The sequence below is a fragment of the Acomys russatus genome, chromosome 7, assembly GCF_903995435.1.
Source record: "Acomys russatus chromosome 7, mAcoRus1.1, whole genome shotgun sequence".
In the NCBI taxonomy this organism is placed as follows: domain Eukaryota; kingdom Metazoa; phylum Chordata; class Mammalia; order Rodentia; family Muridae; genus Acomys; species Acomys russatus.
This window is the reverse complement of record NC_067143.1, coordinates 37,457,138-37,475,462: the sequence shown is the minus strand read 5'-3', so window position 1 is coordinate 37,475,462 and position 18,325 is coordinate 37,457,138. Positions and strand designations below refer to the sequence as shown.

At 37.7% G+C, this 18,325-nt stretch overlaps 1 protein-coding gene across 4 annotated transcripts; it reads left to right on the top strand.

Annotated features, from left to right (window-relative positions):
• The first annotated feature begins 38 nt into the window (after positions 1-38).
• Saxo2 (stabilizer of axonemal microtubules 2) lies at positions 39-16,532 on the top strand. Of its 4 annotated transcripts, XM_051148847.1 has the most exons (5): positions 54-154; positions 250-318; positions 2,850-3,029; positions 4,862-5,064; positions 15,258-16,532. In XM_051148847.1, exons 3-5 carry the CDS (start codon positions 3,007-3,009, stop codon positions 16,199-16,201), a joined length of 1,170 nt encoding a protein of 389 aa, XP_051004804.1. In that variant the 5' UTR covers positions 54-154; positions 250-318; positions 2,850-3,006; the 3' UTR covers positions 16,202-16,532. The 4 variants fall into 4 exon arrangements, with proteins under 4 accessions (XP_051004802.1, XP_051004805.1, XP_051004804.1 ...); XM_051148845.1 differs by lacking the exon at positions 250-318 and having other exon boundaries at positions 39-154; XM_051148846.1 differs by lacking the exon at positions 54-154 and having other exon boundaries at positions 163-318.
• Positions 16,533-18,325: the final 1,793 nt, after the last annotated feature.

The window sequence follows — 18,325 nt, the reverse complement described above, 5'->3', positions numbered from 1 at the left end:
CCGCGTCGATCCCGTCACCAAGGGAATCCTGTGGTCGCCTTGACGACGGTGGACGCTGTGGCTGCTCTCAAGAGCCTGCTGAAGCCAAGAGAGGAGAGGACGCTAGCGCGGAGAGCATGAGAAACTGGTGTCTGTGTCAGATTTGCACCTGCGGGTAAGAAAGGGCCGGTCGGTGTGGCGTCGGCGGGGCCGCGAGCGTCGCCGACACCTCGCTGCACCCTCTTGCCCTGACTCCCTTGCCTGGGGCAGAACTTTTCTTCCTTGCAGTCCCCCGAGGTTTCCTACCCAAGATTTAAGCTAAAATACAGTCCAGGCCAGGTAAGTAGTATGAACAAATATGGCTGGTAAGTAATGGAATCTGGGGAGAGTTTGTGCTCCTACCCACCAGTCCTATCGGTTAATTTAAAAGAACAGTATCCAAGGTCTCTAGTTGGCAGCCCAGGGCTTCCCATCCTCTGAACCTTATTCTTAGTCCTGTCCAGGTAGCATTCTCTCGGGGTCTGTCTGACAGACAAAAATAGCCTAAGCCTTGGATTTGGTCTTTAAATTTTGCCTAACAACCTTCCACCACCAGTAAACACAATCTCTTTCCTCAGCCCTACTGTTGACCCAGGGATTAGATCACCCTTGCTAAGTAAATATAATGCCAAGATCTTTGTATTTCTAATCCCCTTCCAAGGCAACCACCTACAGTACATGTGGATTGAAAGCAATTTCTCTGCTTCTTTCATAATAAGCATTGTTTGTATGTAAGTATGGATGGAGACATCCTGTGTGTAAGGAAAAGTGTATTTTAATCTGAACTTACAAACTAAGTTGTTTTCACATCCAGTAATCAGGAAAGTCATTATATTGGGGCCTCTCCATCTTCAAATAACGTCACTATCCAAAGAGGTGGGGCATTGCCAATGTAAGAGGCAGCCCCTTTTAGGCTTTGAACCATTACTAATACCTTCTACTGAAATGTCTCTTGCAGAAGCTTAGGATCTTTGAGAGCAGCACCTCTGCTACTTTCGTTTTTAAACTTGAGGCACAAGAATCTTTGACGAAACAGGGAGCTACTCTGAACGCGCATACTCCCACTTGGCCAATGGCTTTTAAAGATGTGGCCAACTCCACAGGACACTGTCTCAAAACAGGGCAGAGAGTCTTCACCATCATCCCTCCCCATCCTACCCCGTCTTTTTCCTCCTGTCCTGCTGGAAAGATCTCGTTCCTATTTTTGTTGTTGTGGTTGTGGCTGTTGTTTTGTTGTTGTTGAAGACTATCTGTTGGATACATTTACATCACCTTGGTAGTGAAACCAGACTGGACACACAGTTTCAGAGGGTGCAGTCCAAGGCAGTCAGATATGTTGGTTGGAGTTCTTGTTCCTGGAACATGAAGCAAGGCTTTTACCTGCTGGTACACCAGGAAGTAGAAAGCCTTTGGAATCAGGCCAGGCTATAATCCTTCAAGGGCTGCTGTTAGCCACTTCTACCAGGTAGGTGCCAACTTCCAAAAACCTTCCAGAAAAGCAAAAGTTCCTTCCAAACATGAACATTTCAGATCCAACCCATAATACCATATTTTCTCTCTCATGAAACTAAAATTCAACTATTTTGATCCCCCATTATGGACATCTGATTTCATTGTTTCTATGAGCTGCTTTTTTTTTTTTCCTGCTTTTTCAAAAAGACAGAACAGTTTAACAAACATAAACAGCTACAAGTACTGGCAAACTAAAAAGCAGAAAAAAGAAATCTTTCTTTTTTAAACTTTATTTAATTAATTTATTCAGATTACATCTCAATTGTTATCCTCCTCCACCATATGGTCACAGCCTATCAAGTCTCATCTTGGTAGCCTGCTTATCCTTTCTCTGAGTGCCACCAGGTCTCCCCACCAAGGGGAAGTGGTCAAATAGGGGCACCAGAGTTCATGTCAGAGTCAGTCTACGATCTCCACATAACTGTGGAGAATGTCCTGTCCATTGGCTAGATCTGAGTAGGGGTTCAAAGTTTACTGTATGTATTGTCCTTCATTGGTGCCAAGAAAGAAAAATTTCTTTTAAGGATTGCAACTATTAGGCTAGGAGACTTTTGCTTTCTTTTGTAATTTCTCTGCACTTTTATGCCTTATATTTTTCCACAATCTTTGATGTGTTATGCTGTGAAAGCATTGCTTTTGTGGACAATTAAGAACAATGACAAATTCCAAAGCTTTGACTTGTATTTTTTTTATCAATGCAGCTCTGTCAGAATATATATGTATATACAATATGTATATATACCTACATGTGCATGCATGTGCATGCGTACACACATATGGACAAACGCACTTCGCATTTTCCAACGGCCTCATTTTCTGTGGACATTGCTGAGCCTCTTGGCTCTTCTGACTTTCAAGTTTCTTAGACACATGGAAAAACAAGAAGATATCTGATCAGGATGCTGCCCTACAACTCCCAGCTCCAGTCTCTCTTGTCCTCTGCTATATCCCATGGCCCACCACCACCCAATGGATGCTGTGCTCTGCCTTCTGTAGCTATGTTCTGACCCAAAATCACATGGCAATGTCTGTTGTAGATGAACCCTAAGCAGAAAACGTGTCTGCCAAACAACTAGAAAACTCACTTGCTAGCTTTTCTACTTCAGTAGCACAAGAAATCATTGAACTGCTATGAGCAAAGCCAGTTTCTGCTACATAAGGCTACCATGCAATTTATTTATTTTATAAACACCAACACAGAGGGAAAAGCTGTGCTAAAGTTCAGAATTTGTGAAATCATTGGCGATCCTGTTAGCATGCAATAACCACACAAGATGTTTGTCAGGAAAAATAATGTTTCAGTTTATGTGTTTGTACAGACGGCATCGTTGTCCACATGGAGTCACAAGGGTTTATGAACATTCTGGCATATCTTGCCCCACAACGGAGTATTTGGAAAAATATCCAAAATATGGCGATGTTCTTCCACCTCAGAGTCTTAAGCCAAAGCAAGAACTTCAAGCATACCATGGTAAAATGGAAGGAGTAACCACATTTAAGTAAATATTGAGAGATTGTTTCCTTATTTTTGCCCAAATCTTCTGTCCTTCATAAAGTTTTCTTAGTATTTAAATTTAACTAGCTATTTGATTGAAGTTGAACTAACTTTAAGAAGCAAGAGATAATTCACAGCTGGAGAAAAGCAAAAAGATAAAAATTAAGTTACTTTAACAAAGAAAAGAAAAGGGAAAAACAAAAAGTTCTACTGATTTTTAATTAGCTGAAATATCTCATACTTAGTACTTTTCGCTGTTACCACCATCTAGAAGAAGCCTCTGCTTCCTCACCTCCCTCCCCTCTCCCTCCTTGCCTCTCCTCCCCTCTCCCTCCCTCTCTTTTCCTCTCCTCTCCTCTTCTTACCTCCCTCTCCCCACCCCCATCCCCCACCTCCTGTTCTGCTTTTCTTTGTATCTCTGCATTTCTGATCAGAATCCAATACTTGATCTGACAAAACAGTCTTTTAAGCATGCAGATTTAATCCTATTAACCCTGATTGAAATACTTTAAAATGTCTCTATTGTTTAGTATAAATCTAATTTCTTCCATAATTACATGAATTATCAAACCCTGCTTGCTTCTCTAGTTTATTTTCCCTAGCTTATACTCTCATCAATCTGTAAATATCAACTCAATTTTCCTTTGTAAATGTCATTTCTGCCACGCTCCTTTTTTTTATTTAGCTTTTGAGGCCAGTAAACTTCCCTCTTATAACTTCTCAAAATACTTTCTAGTTATTAGATTTATTTCCATGTTCCATACCAACAGGACATCTATTGTTTTCTCAGCATTCCATTCTCAGAATCAATACCTATCGCCTGGAGTAGGTACCCAGCATTCCTAAAAGCAGGAGCTTACAACTCTTGCATGGTTTATTCATCCTGATCATGTCGCCTGGAAAGTAGAAGGGTAATTTATATGTAGTACAAAGAGTCCTTCTATGCTGCGTGTTTCTACAGTGTGGAAGAGACTATGTGTGCACTTGTATAAGAGTTTTGATGTTAACAGCATAGTTGTAGCTCAGATAGGTGACTGTCGGAATTGACCGTGTGTATCTTTAAAACAACTCTATGATGCACGTGATATTACCATTCAGCGTCATTTACAAGGAAGCTAGGGTATAGACAGGTAACTAAGTCATCCAAGGTTATGCAGTTATCAACTGAGGGAGCCAAGATTTGGGTTCAGGCAGGCCGATTAGGCCTGAATCTCTAGTTTCCTCCATGCCACAGGACTATCTCAGCCTCTGCAGTACTACCCCTATCACAATAATGTTATGTAATGCCCAGGGTGGCTAGCTTACAATTCCATTCCCATCCACGGCCAGGACTTCTGAGAAATACAGAATCTTAGTAAGGCTCACATCTGTCTCAGCCAGAGTTGGTGATCAATTCGGCAATGAACAGGAAGATATTATAACTTCAATAGGAGGAAACTATGCCTAAGTGCAGTCCATGTAGGTAAATGTGGCTTTTGACAAAGTGGCTACAGGGGTAATCTTGACAAATTTATCAGCTCATCAAATCTTTCTCTTAAGATTTCTTTCTATGTTAGTTTTTTTAAAAATCCACTTTCTTGAGAATTTTACTCACTTAAGATCAAACTGAGAAGCTGTTGTTTCCGATTTTTAAAGCTAGAAATTTTCACATCTTTTCTTATTTGTCATTGGATAGATAACTATTGGATGATCAACTATTACCATTTTAATATCTCCATAGATTGTTCGAGACAAAATTGAAGATTTCCAGTACTGAAATAATCAAAACAGACAAACCAATGAGGCCGTGTTTCACACAAACACACACATACACACACATGTATATATATATTTCAGGTCAGATTATCGCCCTTATGAAGTAGTCAAGCAGCCTCGCCACATACCGGAAGAATATAAACCCAAACAGGGGGAAATTGATCTGGGTACTACCTACAAGCGAGATTTTAACCCTTACAAAGTACAGCCTGTGGTAAAAGTCCGACCTGTGGAAAGACAGCAAGTTAAAAAAGGAAAGCTGGACACTGTCCCAACTTATAAAGGTAACTTATCATTGTAAAAACGAAGGGGCGCCAAACCTAAAAATGCCAGCTTTGACCTTTACAATCAAATTGTAATCTTCTACTGTCATACTTTGCCACAATGGTTAGAAAAGAGCAATCTTCTCTTTGATCAAAATATTGTTAGCAAAACCCAGTTACACAAACAAAGCTACCTCAAGGGAATTAGGAGTCCTAGAGTCTTCTCCAGATGTGTCCCCTAAGTTGTCTGTATCTCAAATCATACTAAAAGCAACGGCTGTCAGGGAACAAGGCATCATATTTAGTTAGTATTATCCTTTTCACCCTTTCCTATCCTATAATGAATTGAAACTCTGCAGAGACTTTGTTGTTGAAAACAAAGTAGAAATTGTCCTCTTGATTCATATTCCAGACCAACCTGTAAACTAACAAATTAGTAGATTGATAACCACAATATTACTTTTATACTCTAAAGCAGTGGCTCTCAACCTTCCTAATGCTGCAACTCTCCAACAAATATAGTTCATGTTGAGATGACCACCAACCAAAAAATAATTTTTGCTCCTACTTCAGAACTGTTAAGAGTCATAGTGTAAATATTTTTGGAGATAGAAGTTTGCCAAAGGGGTGGCAACCCACAGATGGAGAACTGCTGCTTGAAAGGCTAGACTGAAGGATAAACCTCTGATCTATGAGCAGATTATTCTTGATACTGGACTTCAGAATAAAATAAAATAGGCATGTCCATCCCCTGACAGACAGTTCCAGGTAACAGCAGACAGAGCCTGCTCCTCTAAGCCTTGCTTGCAACAAAAAGGGAGTGAGGGAGTAGTTTCCTACTGTTAGCTCACTCACAGAAGTGAGCACTGGCAACTGGATGGCCTCTGGTTTTTTCTTCTTTCACCAAAAATCTACATGATTTTGAATTTTTAAAAGGCTTATTCTTGAAAGTCTTCATTTAAAAATAGTCCATCTTGATCTGCGCTATTTAATTTTCTTTTATTAGTAACATAGTTGCATGTGTAGGCTTATATCCTTTCCATTGATTATGTCAAAGAATGGTGGCACATATCATTAAGTAATAGCTAATGACTGCTTTTAAAACCTTTACCATCAAATAGGTAAGTCAAGTGCATGGAGCCAATATAGCATGATCTATTGGAGAAGTTAAGAATAGTGTTATTTCTGATTTTGAAAAACTGAGTTAATACATTGCAAGTTAATAAAGACTGAATAGAGAGTATAATCAAATACTGCACAAGCAAATTACTGAGATACTGAAATGCATAAAAAATAATCTTGGCATAGAAGATAATCAGTGAAAATGACTTTACTTTGGCATTTATACAATCATAGCAATTTTCTTCTGTGTAATATATATTAACAGCAATATTAATATCTCTTGATGCTGTGTGCATAAATGTAACACAGACAGACACTATTTGTGTTCCAATTTTACAGGCATGAAACAACAACCTCAACTGTACTTAATTTTGTGACTATAATTCTGTGTATAGTTCTGAATACCTTCCTAAGAGCAGATGTCTATACGGTCTTAGAGGACAAAGGGAAGACAGAAATGGAGTATTGAAAGAGGAACACACCCTGCAGTATGATAAGTAGATTTACATTCTGAACACAAGCTTCCATGAAACAAATGTTTCTGTCCTCAGCTTAGGAACTCATTTATATTAAAATGTAGATGCTAAAAGTAAATCACTGTGACTTGATAAGAGTCTTAAGATCTGTGTTGTGTTTACAATTACAGAGGCTACAGAGATATAGATTGGAGAGTCATTGCTGACACTCATAAATTTTATAGCCAATAACTAAGGAAGTAAAAAAAATCTATACACTGAAAACTGTAAAACATGGATGAAATAAGTAGAAAGCTCTCTTGTACCCACACATTGGGAGCATTAGTATTGCTGAAATGTCTGTGATCCTCAAACAAAGCAGTCTACAAATTGAATGCAATCCCTATCAAAATTCCAGTGACATTTTCTCCAAAATAGTGAAAACAATTCTAAAATTTATAAACACAGCAGAAGACTAATAGTCAAAACAGTTTGGAGAACAAAGTCTGAGGTATAATGTTGCCTGGTTTCCATTTCTATTACAAGGCTCCCATCATTAGTATGCTAGTAACAAGATAATGGGTACACAGGCCCATGAACAGAATTAAGGTTCAAAAGGCTATATAAGGATATATAGCCAACTAATCTTAAACAAGGGAGCTATGGATACATAATTTTAAAACAATACAGTCTCCAATAAATAGTGTTAGGAAAACTGGATAACCTCCATACAAAAATAATAACATTGTATATACCACACAAAAAATTAAAGCAGATGAAAGACTTAAAAAATGTAAGACCTGAGATTGTAAAATTTTAAGAAGAAACACTGACATTGGGATTTGATTTATAAAGGATGCCAGAAGCACAGACAACAAAAGCAAAGTACATTCGTGGGATTACATAGAACTAAAAAGCTACACAGCAAGAAGTTAAACTGCTACTTATGGATTTACAAAATATTTGCAAACCATTTATCAGATAAGGAGTTACTACCCAAACTATAGAAGGAACTCAAAACAATTTAGTACAAAAAACAATCTTGTTTAAGTATGGCCTATGAGTCTGAATAAACTTTCCAAAGATACAAATGACCAACAGATATGTGACAAGACACTCAAATTTACTACGATAGGGAAATGCAAATGAAAAACAAGGTAAGCTACACTTCACATCTATTCCGTTGGATGATATCAAAAGATAAATAAGAACCCTTGTTGGTAAGAAAAAAGGAACTTTGTACACCTCTGCATATAAATGTAAATTGGTATAGCTATTACTGGAACCATTGAGAAATTCCTCAAAAAATTAAAAATGGAACTGCCATATGATCCAGCAATATCTAATCAGGATTTATAACAGAAGGAAATGAAATCATTACCTCAAGTAGATTATATGCATTCTTAGGTTGATTCTAGCATTATTCACAACAATGACATTTTATTAATGGGTGATTAGGTTAAGAAAAGCAAAAGTTAGTGGAACAATTAAAAAAATTTTGTACTTAGCTGGCTGAGGCACATCTATAATCCCAGCAATTAGAAGGCCAATAGAGGATGCCAAGTACATTGTCAGCCTGACCTGTATTCCTCAAGGCTAGCCTGGGTTAACACAGGGATGACTTATGTCAAAACACAGTATATTTGCTAATATATTACTTCAGGCTCCCTTAGAAATGTTCCAGGAGCCGGGCGGTGGTGGTGCATGCCTTTAATCCCAGCCCTCGGGAGGCAGAGGTAGGTGGATCGCTGTGAGTTCGAGGCTAGCCTGGTCTACAAAGTTAGTCCAGGACAGCCAAGGCTACACAGAGAAACCCTGTCTCAAAAAAACCAAAAAAAAAAAAAGTTCCAGGAAGAGAACAGATGTACCAAAGCTAAAGTGCCTAAGATGGTGGAGGAGGCGTGGGTCTTTTCAATGAAGCTGCTGAGGAGCAGACTCAAGACTCGGAAATGGGGATAAACTCTATAAATGCAGGTTGAAGTCATATGGGAAAAAGCTTTGATTGACAGGTGGGATATTTTATAACTATTATAGTTTTTTTTAACAAATTTCATGTAGCCCAGGATGGTGTTGACCTTGTTATGTAATAGGATACGCTTGAGCTCCTGGTCCTCCTGTCTCCATCTCCCAAGTCCTGACATTAAAGGTGTGTGTCACATGCTCAACTACATTGCACATTTTTATAAGTTCTTCTGAAGGTGAAAGATGTGTCATAAGTAGTGAAAACTGTTGTTTTTATCATAACTAAGAAGACAATATTTTTAAAATTACATATTTTTAATAGTAGACAACCTGTGCAGGAAAAGACGTAAATTCCATAGAGTGCTGACCACTTTATAGATGAGCTGCTAATTCTGTGAGCATATTTGCCAAGTCTAAGTCTAGGCTGAGGATCGAACTTGGCATAGAGAGAGCCAGTTCACTATGGGAAAAGTAAAACAAGGAACCGCTTGATATGTGGCTGACCCAGGCTGTAATCTACAAAGATCCCATATGCGTGGCTGATTTTATTGTGAAACTTGCACTGCTTGATGGACATGATGAGCTGAGAGACTGAGCCAAAAAATTCCAAGAACCTTATTTGGGAGTAGATGCTTAGTAGATAAAGCCACATTAGAATGAAGAGTTTACTACAAACACCTAAGTCGTGTCCTCCAGACATTTAGACACAGAGCATGACTCTGTCCACCTCACTCAATTCCTAATTGGACTGAGGGGATATGACCCACACCCTATCTGCCAAATATCTGAAGGGATAAAATTTTTCCCACCAAAAAAGAATTTATCTGTTATTCCTTTATACACAACATCTAGTAAATAGTAAAGCATTGTAAGACCTATGGAAAAACTCATGAACTATCTGAAGAGATAAACAGACAAAAAACTACCAAATTTGTGGTAGAATCATAGATTTAAGTTCCAGATAGATAAACACAAAGGACACTGCCTGTAGGCAAATGTCAGTTTAAAAAGGTAAAGAATTCTGTTTTGGGTTTTTTGTTTCTTTGGGGTTGTTTGTTTTCCAGGCAGGGTTTCTCTGTAGCAACCCTGGCTGTCCTGGACTCGCTTTGTAGAACAAGCTGGCCTCTGAACTCAGAGATCTGCCAGTCTCTGCCTCCTGGCTGGTAAAGAATTCTTAAAGGTGATGGAAGACTATGGAAAAAAAAATCTCTGAAAAGAGAAGTAAACCAGACTTTTTTTTTTTTTTTTTGGACCCCAGGGGAATAGAGATCTGGGAGCATACAACCCTAAATAGGATGTCTGTGTCAAACCCTTGCCCTCACATTTCAGGGATTGATTTAGAAGAGGAGGCAGGAAGATTTTAAGAGCCAAAAGAAGTGATTGACAACAATTCCAGACACAACAGGGCTAATGCACATATGAACTCACAGAGACTGTGACAGCATGCACAAGACCTGTGAAAATCCAAGCCAACAAGAAAGCAGAAGAAGGCAGAAAGATCTTTAACTAAGAAGTTATTTGCAGTTGCTACTTGCTTGGAAATACCAATTTTACCCAATTGAGTGATGCAGATTATATCAACCACACTCCAGGCAGGACTCGTGCTCAGGGGTAGTTGATCAATGTGATTTTTGTTGTTTTTCTGTATGTGTGTATGGGGGTCTGTTACAGCTTGGTAGTTTTTTGCACTTTTTTAATAGAACATGAAGTTGGATGGGTGAGGAGGATCTGGGAAGACTTGGCGAAGAGAAAAATAATACAGTCAAAGAAATGAAAACAACTTTTAGAAATGTTTTAAATATCACTAGAAAGATATTTAAAACTGGGCGGTGGTGGTGCATGCCTTTAATCCCAGCACTCGAGGGGCAGAGGCAGGAGGATCCCTGTGAGTTTGAGGCCAGCCTGGTTTACAAAGCAAGTAAACCAGGACAGCCAAAGCTACACAGAGAAGCCCTGCCTCAAAAAACAAAACAAAAATTTAAATATACTAAATCTCAAGATGTTATAACTAGTGAAACAGTCTTCAAATACTTGACACAGATTCTTTAAAACAAAAATTGAGATATTCCACTAGCAGCAGAGCAGGACTACAGAACAGTAAAAGACTGTGTCATAGTTGGAGGAAAATGATTCAGATAGATGTGTGGGATTCAGGAATGGATAAAGTAAAATGCCCAAATAGAAAATATGTAGATAAAGTTAATATTGATTTCATACAGTCATGGTATGTTTTCAAACAAATAAAGGATTGAAATATGTTAGAACAGTGGTATTAAAGGAAGCTGTTGTTCTGGAAATGTTCAAAACATATTCCAGAATGAGTGAAAGTAAGTGGTTTTAATGAAAAATGCAGAAAGGCTTAGCAAAATTCTAATAATATGGCTTAATAAAAACTATAATAATTCAAAAGAATGTAGAAAATAGTAGTATGAGAGGGGAAAGAACATATGAGAGAAAGAAAGTAATGATATACTCAGCTTAAGCCCAGCTGGATCACTCACTGCATTAAATAAAATTTACAGTAGTCCTTCACACTTAACAAGAGATTTAAAATCTTATGTCAAGGATTTATAATTTACATAAATTGTGAAAAGTCTGAAAAACATAATTTACTAAAATTAGCTCAAGAAATACACTTCAAGTAGATATCTGTTAGAGACACTAAATTTGTACAATTAAAGGTATAATTTAAAATGATAAAGATGACCTAGAATTTCCAACTTCTGAGTAAGATGCCAAAAAACTGAAGAGAGTGTCTCAACTAAAGAAGGAGAAGCTAGGTACACAGTGTAGAGCGTCAACAGTGTCCATGAATCCTTTAGAAAGCTGAGGTCACAATCTACTAACAGAACAAAAGCATGAGGGCCACAGGAGAGACATCAGTGCAAGGTGAGTGTGTAGTTTGGTAACAAGAGAAAAGAGGTAAGAAGCAAAACAAAATTTTAAACATGAAAGAAGGAGATGTCCCTGGGACTAAGCACTAGAGAGCTACTATAAAGGGATAAGAACATCTGTCCCCCACAAAGCTCTGCCTCTGCAGCTCAGGGTGGACAGAGCTCAAGAAGAGCAACAGATAGTCCTCCCTATCCACACAGCAATACCACCTCACTTGCAGCTAAGTAACATCAACCTACTTTTGGGAAAGGAGATACACATTTCCTGAAGTAAAAATATAAAGATGGAACAGCTAATGAGAAACTTCCCAGCAAATCAGTCTTCAACCTAAACACAAATAATACCAAAGGCATGTGAAGCTGCTGGTCCGCTGAAGGTAAGCATAAAAACAAAGAGACCCAAACTTAATTATGGGTTGGACCAAACATGCACCCAATAAAGCTCTGGAAAATGAATGTAGATTCATTTCTGAATATAAGTATTATTGATATAAGTATCTACCGTGCATATGGTGTCTAGTTTTCAAATTATAAAAAGGAAGGAAAGTGAGAAGAGAAGGGAGAAGACCTTGTCATGAGACCAAGGGAAAACTCAACCAGAAAGGAACCAGATTCTGGATCAGTTAAAGAATCAAAAAGTTATGACTGATGGTCAGAAATGTAAATGGAACAATTAACCAAGAGATAGAAGATACAAAAGGAAAAATGTGATAACTACAAGAAATAACAGAGATGACAAAGCCTTGCATAGGTGGTTGAATAGATACACGCATACTTGGGGAGGAGCCATGGACTTCAGAGAAGTTAGTATAAACCAAATGTATGGCGGGGAAAGCAGCACAAAGCTTTAGAGACTTTTGAGTGAGCCTAACAAATGTGTTTGGAACACCAGAAGATGAGAAAGAAAACAGAATTACCTGAAGATTTAACAGAAAACATTTTTCAAAAATAATGAGTTATATGAAAATATGGACCCAGAAAGCTTTAAAACCCAAGCAGGTTACATTTGTAAACTAAAAAGTGTGTAGAAATATACAGACTGCTTAATGTGAAAGATACTATAAACCCAGAATTGGTGGCACATACCTCTAACCCTGATACTTAGCAAGTAGAAGCAGAAGGCTCAGAAAATAAGTACAGCCAAGGCTACACAGAGAGAAACCCTGTTTAGAAAAACAAGAACAAACAAAAAGTACAAAGTAGAAGAGGTAGGAATTGGAAATGTGCTGTACCTTAGTTGTTACTCCTCAGTCATGTGCAGTGTAACAAGTCAGTCAGCAGTAGACTACTTTTACAACCACAGTCCACTAAGATGATACACACTAGTGAGGCGATAGACACTCTGGAACACTGACGTTCCCATAGTGAAAGAACTGTAAAGATGCGTTTCTCGGTACGTCCCCATCGCTGTGGTGCAAAACTCCATGTGTAAATCAGAACAATATTACTCAAAAGTGGATTGTGACTTGTTAAGAATTTATACTGTAAACTTTAAAGCAAGGGTAAACAAACTGGCCTGCAGGCCAAGTCAGCCCTCTGTTTTGTGAATAGAGTGACACGCCCATTCCTTTCCATACACCTATTGCGGCATTCTTACTACACTGATAGAATTAGGAGTTGCAATAGGCACTGTACATTTAGAGACTTGTGTTTAAGCTTCAAAGCCTAAGATATTTGCTATGTAGCTATTACAGGAAAACATTTGCCAACACCTGCTCTGTGATAATCCTGTTACTGAGATTAGAAACTTAAAAAGAATTAATATGTATACTACTTCATACTATCAACACTTCTCTCTCCCCATCCATTTTCTTGTTTCCTTTTAGAAAGCTCAAGTTACTCTAGTATTGGGAAATACTTTTTTCTATTTATTCACTTATTCACCTAAAATAAATGTTTTTCTCTTAAGTCACTTTGGCAGAAAAGACATTCCCAGTATGACTATTTGAAACTATAAACCTTTATTAACATCTCTGATTTCCTTTTAGTTCCCGGAAAATAGTGCTATAATTTTACACTGTAGTTTCTAAAGATCAGATATTCCTTTATGGTAGCTCAAGAAAAAGATTCATGTGAATTGTAAGTGGCAAGTTGTCAGATACAGAGGGAGCTGGAGGGAGTGTTCTGGCCAATAGGTACCTGATTTCACTCAGAACATCATTGCTTCCTTCACACATCTGCTCCCATTGCTATCCTCCAGACTGGCCTTTTCCAGTTGTTTCTATACAAATCAGTAGGAATATGGCTCCTGTCTGCCATCAATCTGAACACTATCTCATGCTATTCTATTATGTTCTTCCATCTGGTTTTTGATTTTCAACCTTAGGGTCACAAGACTGGTCTAGTGCTTTTCTTTCTAGGTGGCTTCTTAAGATTCTGGTAATTTAAAGCTTGTCTGCTTTTTGGCTGGGTTTCCACTCTCACTAAGCATCAGTAGCTTAATCACTTAGTCTAAAACTCAGCAGGACTATCTATGAATGAAGAACTATTGTTTTTTATACTTGGTAGCCACAGTAAACATGCAAGGTTTAACTAGTCCAATATTCATTCCCTAGACATTGGTTCATTTTATTGTCTTACATTATACATAAAAAGCTTGTCTTTATAAATTAATTTTTGATATTTAAAAATGCTTTCAGGGATACAGTAAATTTTACATTTCTCAGATAACTACATTATCTAGTATGAAAAATGCTTGCCATTTATAATTTATTTTTTGGTATTTTAAAATACTTTTGTGGGTGAGGTAAATTTTACCATATTGCTCAGCTTACGCTTTTCTATCTAGAAATAGACAATCTATTTCTAAAGTAAAGAAGCCTTCACTGATATATAAACACTTCAGTTTTTCATCTGTGGTTTAAGTAAGCTGTAGGTATTGAACTTCTAACTCTCAGATCTTAGCTTCTAATTCTCAGATCTTCACTTCTAAATTGCACATACAGGTTTTCTTGGTTTGTTTTTGTTTGTTTTGCTTTGTTTGTTTTTTATATTTTTGAGACAGTGTAGCCCTGGCTGTCTTGGACTTGCTTTGTAGACCAGGTTAGCCTCTGCCTCTCAGAGTACTGGGATTACAGGAATGAGCCACTGCTCCAGGTGCACATACAGTTTTGAACACACTCAGTTTAGACTCCTGCTCTGTATCTCCTGGATACGCCTTAAACCCCAATAATCTACGGAATCTTTATCTTTGACCAGAATAGCACTGAAATGTGAAAATTCTCCTTCAAATTGAGCAACTGGTGTATGTAGGATATTTTAATTTTTATTTTAAAGATCCTGAAGGCCATTCCTGTAAGTTGTAAGATAATTAAAAAGTTGATCAATTGACTAGTAAATGTTTTTGGCCTTGGCAAACTTGTGTAGCTCATAAGATACATAATGAAGGCACTGACTTCTTCCTCTTTGAAGCATCTTACTTTAAGCCCTTAATAAATTTTATAGCTGATATTAGCATTTTTGTGAGTTACAGTGACAACCCTAGCCAATACATTTTATACTGTCTTCACCCACAACATAGTCTATTTAGCTTTCTATCCACAGTCAAGCTCATGTGTACCAATATGCCCTTGTATGTAATCAGACAAATCTGAAAGTAGAAAATAATGGGAAAAAAAAACAAAAAGAAAAAATATGGGGAAAACTTCATACTTAATGCTAGTGTTTGTGAATCTAAAAGAAATCAGAGTATGGTTGGCAATGAGAGAAATTAATCAGTATTCTTCAAAGATAGTTATTTCCCTCAGTATTTAAAAGTGTTTTGTTTGTTCTAATTTTCAAGATGATTATAGATCTTGGGATATTCAGAAATGTGAACTGTGCAAACCAGAGCAAGCTTACCATCCCCCAGATGTGAAATTTGGAAATTCAACTACCTTTCAGGATGACTATGTTCCCCAGGAGATAAGGCCTAGGCACAGCTTTAAGCCCTGCTCTGTGGTCAAGTGTTCTGTCCCCCCTTTTAATGGTGATACAAGCCATCGTCGAGATTTTGTACCTCATCAGCTAGAAGTCAAGTTTGCAAGGCCAAAAGAAGTGTATAAGCCAACTGACCAGCCTTTCGAGGATCTCACCACTCATCGGAATGACTTTCAGGGTCTTACTGGTGAAACTGCAAAAATCTGCAGACCTGCCTATACCAGGGTGACCCAAAGTGCTCAGTTCAAAGGAAGCACTGAATTCCGTGACAGCTTCCAACCATGGGAAATCCCACCACCTGAAGTCAAGAAGGTAGCAGAGTATGTGCCCCCTTCAGGAAACATGCAGTTAAACAGCACCAGCCACCTCGACTATGTTCCCTATCAGGCCAGCCGCGTTGTTGCCATTAGGCCAGTTTCTCACAGAAGGAAAAGCAATTTTCCTTTCCAAGGAAAAAGCACCATGAAGGAAGATTTTCCAGCGTGGGAAAGTTGTCGTCAAGGACTTATTAAGCAGCAGCAACAGATTCCCAACCCATCTGGAAAATTTGATGGTTTGAGCACTTTCAGATCTCACTTTGTGCCACATGAATTGATTCCAACAGAGAGCTGCAGGCCTTTAAATGCTGCTCCTAAGAGTTTGGCTCCACTTGATGATGTCACCATGTATTCTATACAATACACACCCAAGAAACAGGAAATCTGCCCAGCTAGTTATCCTTCTCCACCAGGTTACATATTTGAAAACACAAATTCCCAAGGACATAAATTTTTTCGCAAAATTATTCCTGCAGTGAAGGCCGTTTAGTAATCAAATAATGTTTAAAAGAAAGCTAATGAATAGTTGGTTTCTTAAAGAGAAACCCAAACTTTTATAGTGAAAAATATTATGAGCTATACCGCATTATTTTTGAACAAGTTGCAACATATATATCAGAATTCCCAAATCTATTTTGTACTAATATTTTAACCAAGAATGCTCTCTGTTAATTTGTTTTACTTTTTGAACTAGGGTCTCCCCATTTAGCACAGGCTAGCCTGAGATGTGCAGTCCACCTGTATCAGTCTTCTGATCCAAGAACGTTCTGTAACAGGCATTTCTGAAGCCTGAATGATGTGCATACTCATCTACACATGCTGTCTCATAGGTTGTCCTCAGACTTGTCATTTACATCTCATCTTATATGTATGCACACAGTTGCCCTCAGTGTCATTTCTCAAGTACATTTGGACTGGCTAGAACAAAATTGAAGATGAAATATGGATTACTCTTCTGAAAAAGATCCAGGATTTACTCATTCATTAATTTATTCATTCATTCATCATCAACACATCTACAGAGCATTGAACAAATCAGGTTTTTCTTGATGTCAGAGACTACTGCTCTGTTCCTTGCCCTGTTCAAGATAGCAAGAGACATTGTGGTTTAAAGACAAGTCATATAGTCTGGAAATCAAAGGACTGGAATTCAAGTGCTATAATCTTCAGCTTCTGTTTGTGCCACTGTAAGCAACCGGTTCATACACATAGCTCTGTGGTTCATCTGTAAAAGAATATTGGTTCTGCCTACCTCATAAAAGTTTGTTGGGAGCATCAAATCATATAATACATTTGAATGCACAAAGTACAGCTCTAAGGAACTATTAACAAACCCTCAGATACTTTTTGAACCTTTTCCTTTCCAAATACAAACTTAATACTCAGTACCTGGTCTCCATACAGCAAGGACTGTAAAAATAGCCTAATTTGCTGTGAGTTAATGAATATGCAGAAGGCATCTGCTTACTGTAGCGTCATAAGCACCCTATAAGTTATGGCAGAGAATAGAAAACTTAAATTAAATACTTTGATATGAATGGCTGGAAAATATTTGCTGGAACAGTTTCAGGAAAGACTTCCAACTCTGACAAAATCTTCAGAATAAACCCAGGTACCTGAGCATCCAGTGGCATCCGGTGGCCACATCCAAGATTACTGTTCATTGGTAGAGACCATAGCTACCTTGTTCATGACTCAAAGTATAAAGATAAGTGTGGAGAAAGAAAGGGAAGAGATACCAGTAAGGACATGGAAATAACATACCACACTTAAAAATGCTGAAAGTTTTTAGTGAACTGAAATCAAGTGTTTTAATAAATGATCATGTGTAGAAAGTAAGATGACTTTAATATAAAATTAATTGTAATATTTCTATAGTTGCTTAAGAATATGTAATAAGGATGAACTAATAATATTTTATGAAATATTTTAATCAATTGGAAGTAATTCTCCATATTTCTATTCATTATAAAATATAACTTAAAAATTATGTTTCTATATGTAATCCACTTAATAAAATTTATTGATTTTCATGAAGTCATTTCTGTATCATCTTATTTGAGATAGAACTTCTAAAAAATTCCTATCTAGATCCACCTATTAATAATTAGATACCCACTATTTTAAAATGAAAATACTATTATAAAAATCAAATTTTTAAGTTGGGTAATACTATACCATTCTCATCATCGTGGCTCATGTTTCAATGTTCAATATTCAAATCCCCCTGTAATTTGATGGGATTGGTCTGTTCTCTGAACAGAGGTCACCCTTAAGACATTTACTGGCATTTTCTGAAGCAGCCTTCCTTAGGCTGAGAATACATGGCATATTGTCTGTCTCACTGTAACCTTACATAATAGGTGTGAAACTTGAGATTGGAACAGAGCACAGCATAAGACACTCAGCTGAAAGTTCAGGAACATCTCTCTTAAGGAACATTGGCTGAGCTGAATTTTGAAAGATAAATAGGAAGAATCATTAATCAAGATAATAATCACAGATGTGCCTACAGGCCAGTCTGATACAGGGATTTCCCCCACTGAGAGTCCCTCTTCCTCCATGACTCTAGTTTGTGTTAAGCTGATTTTAAAAAAATCTAACCACAAAATTT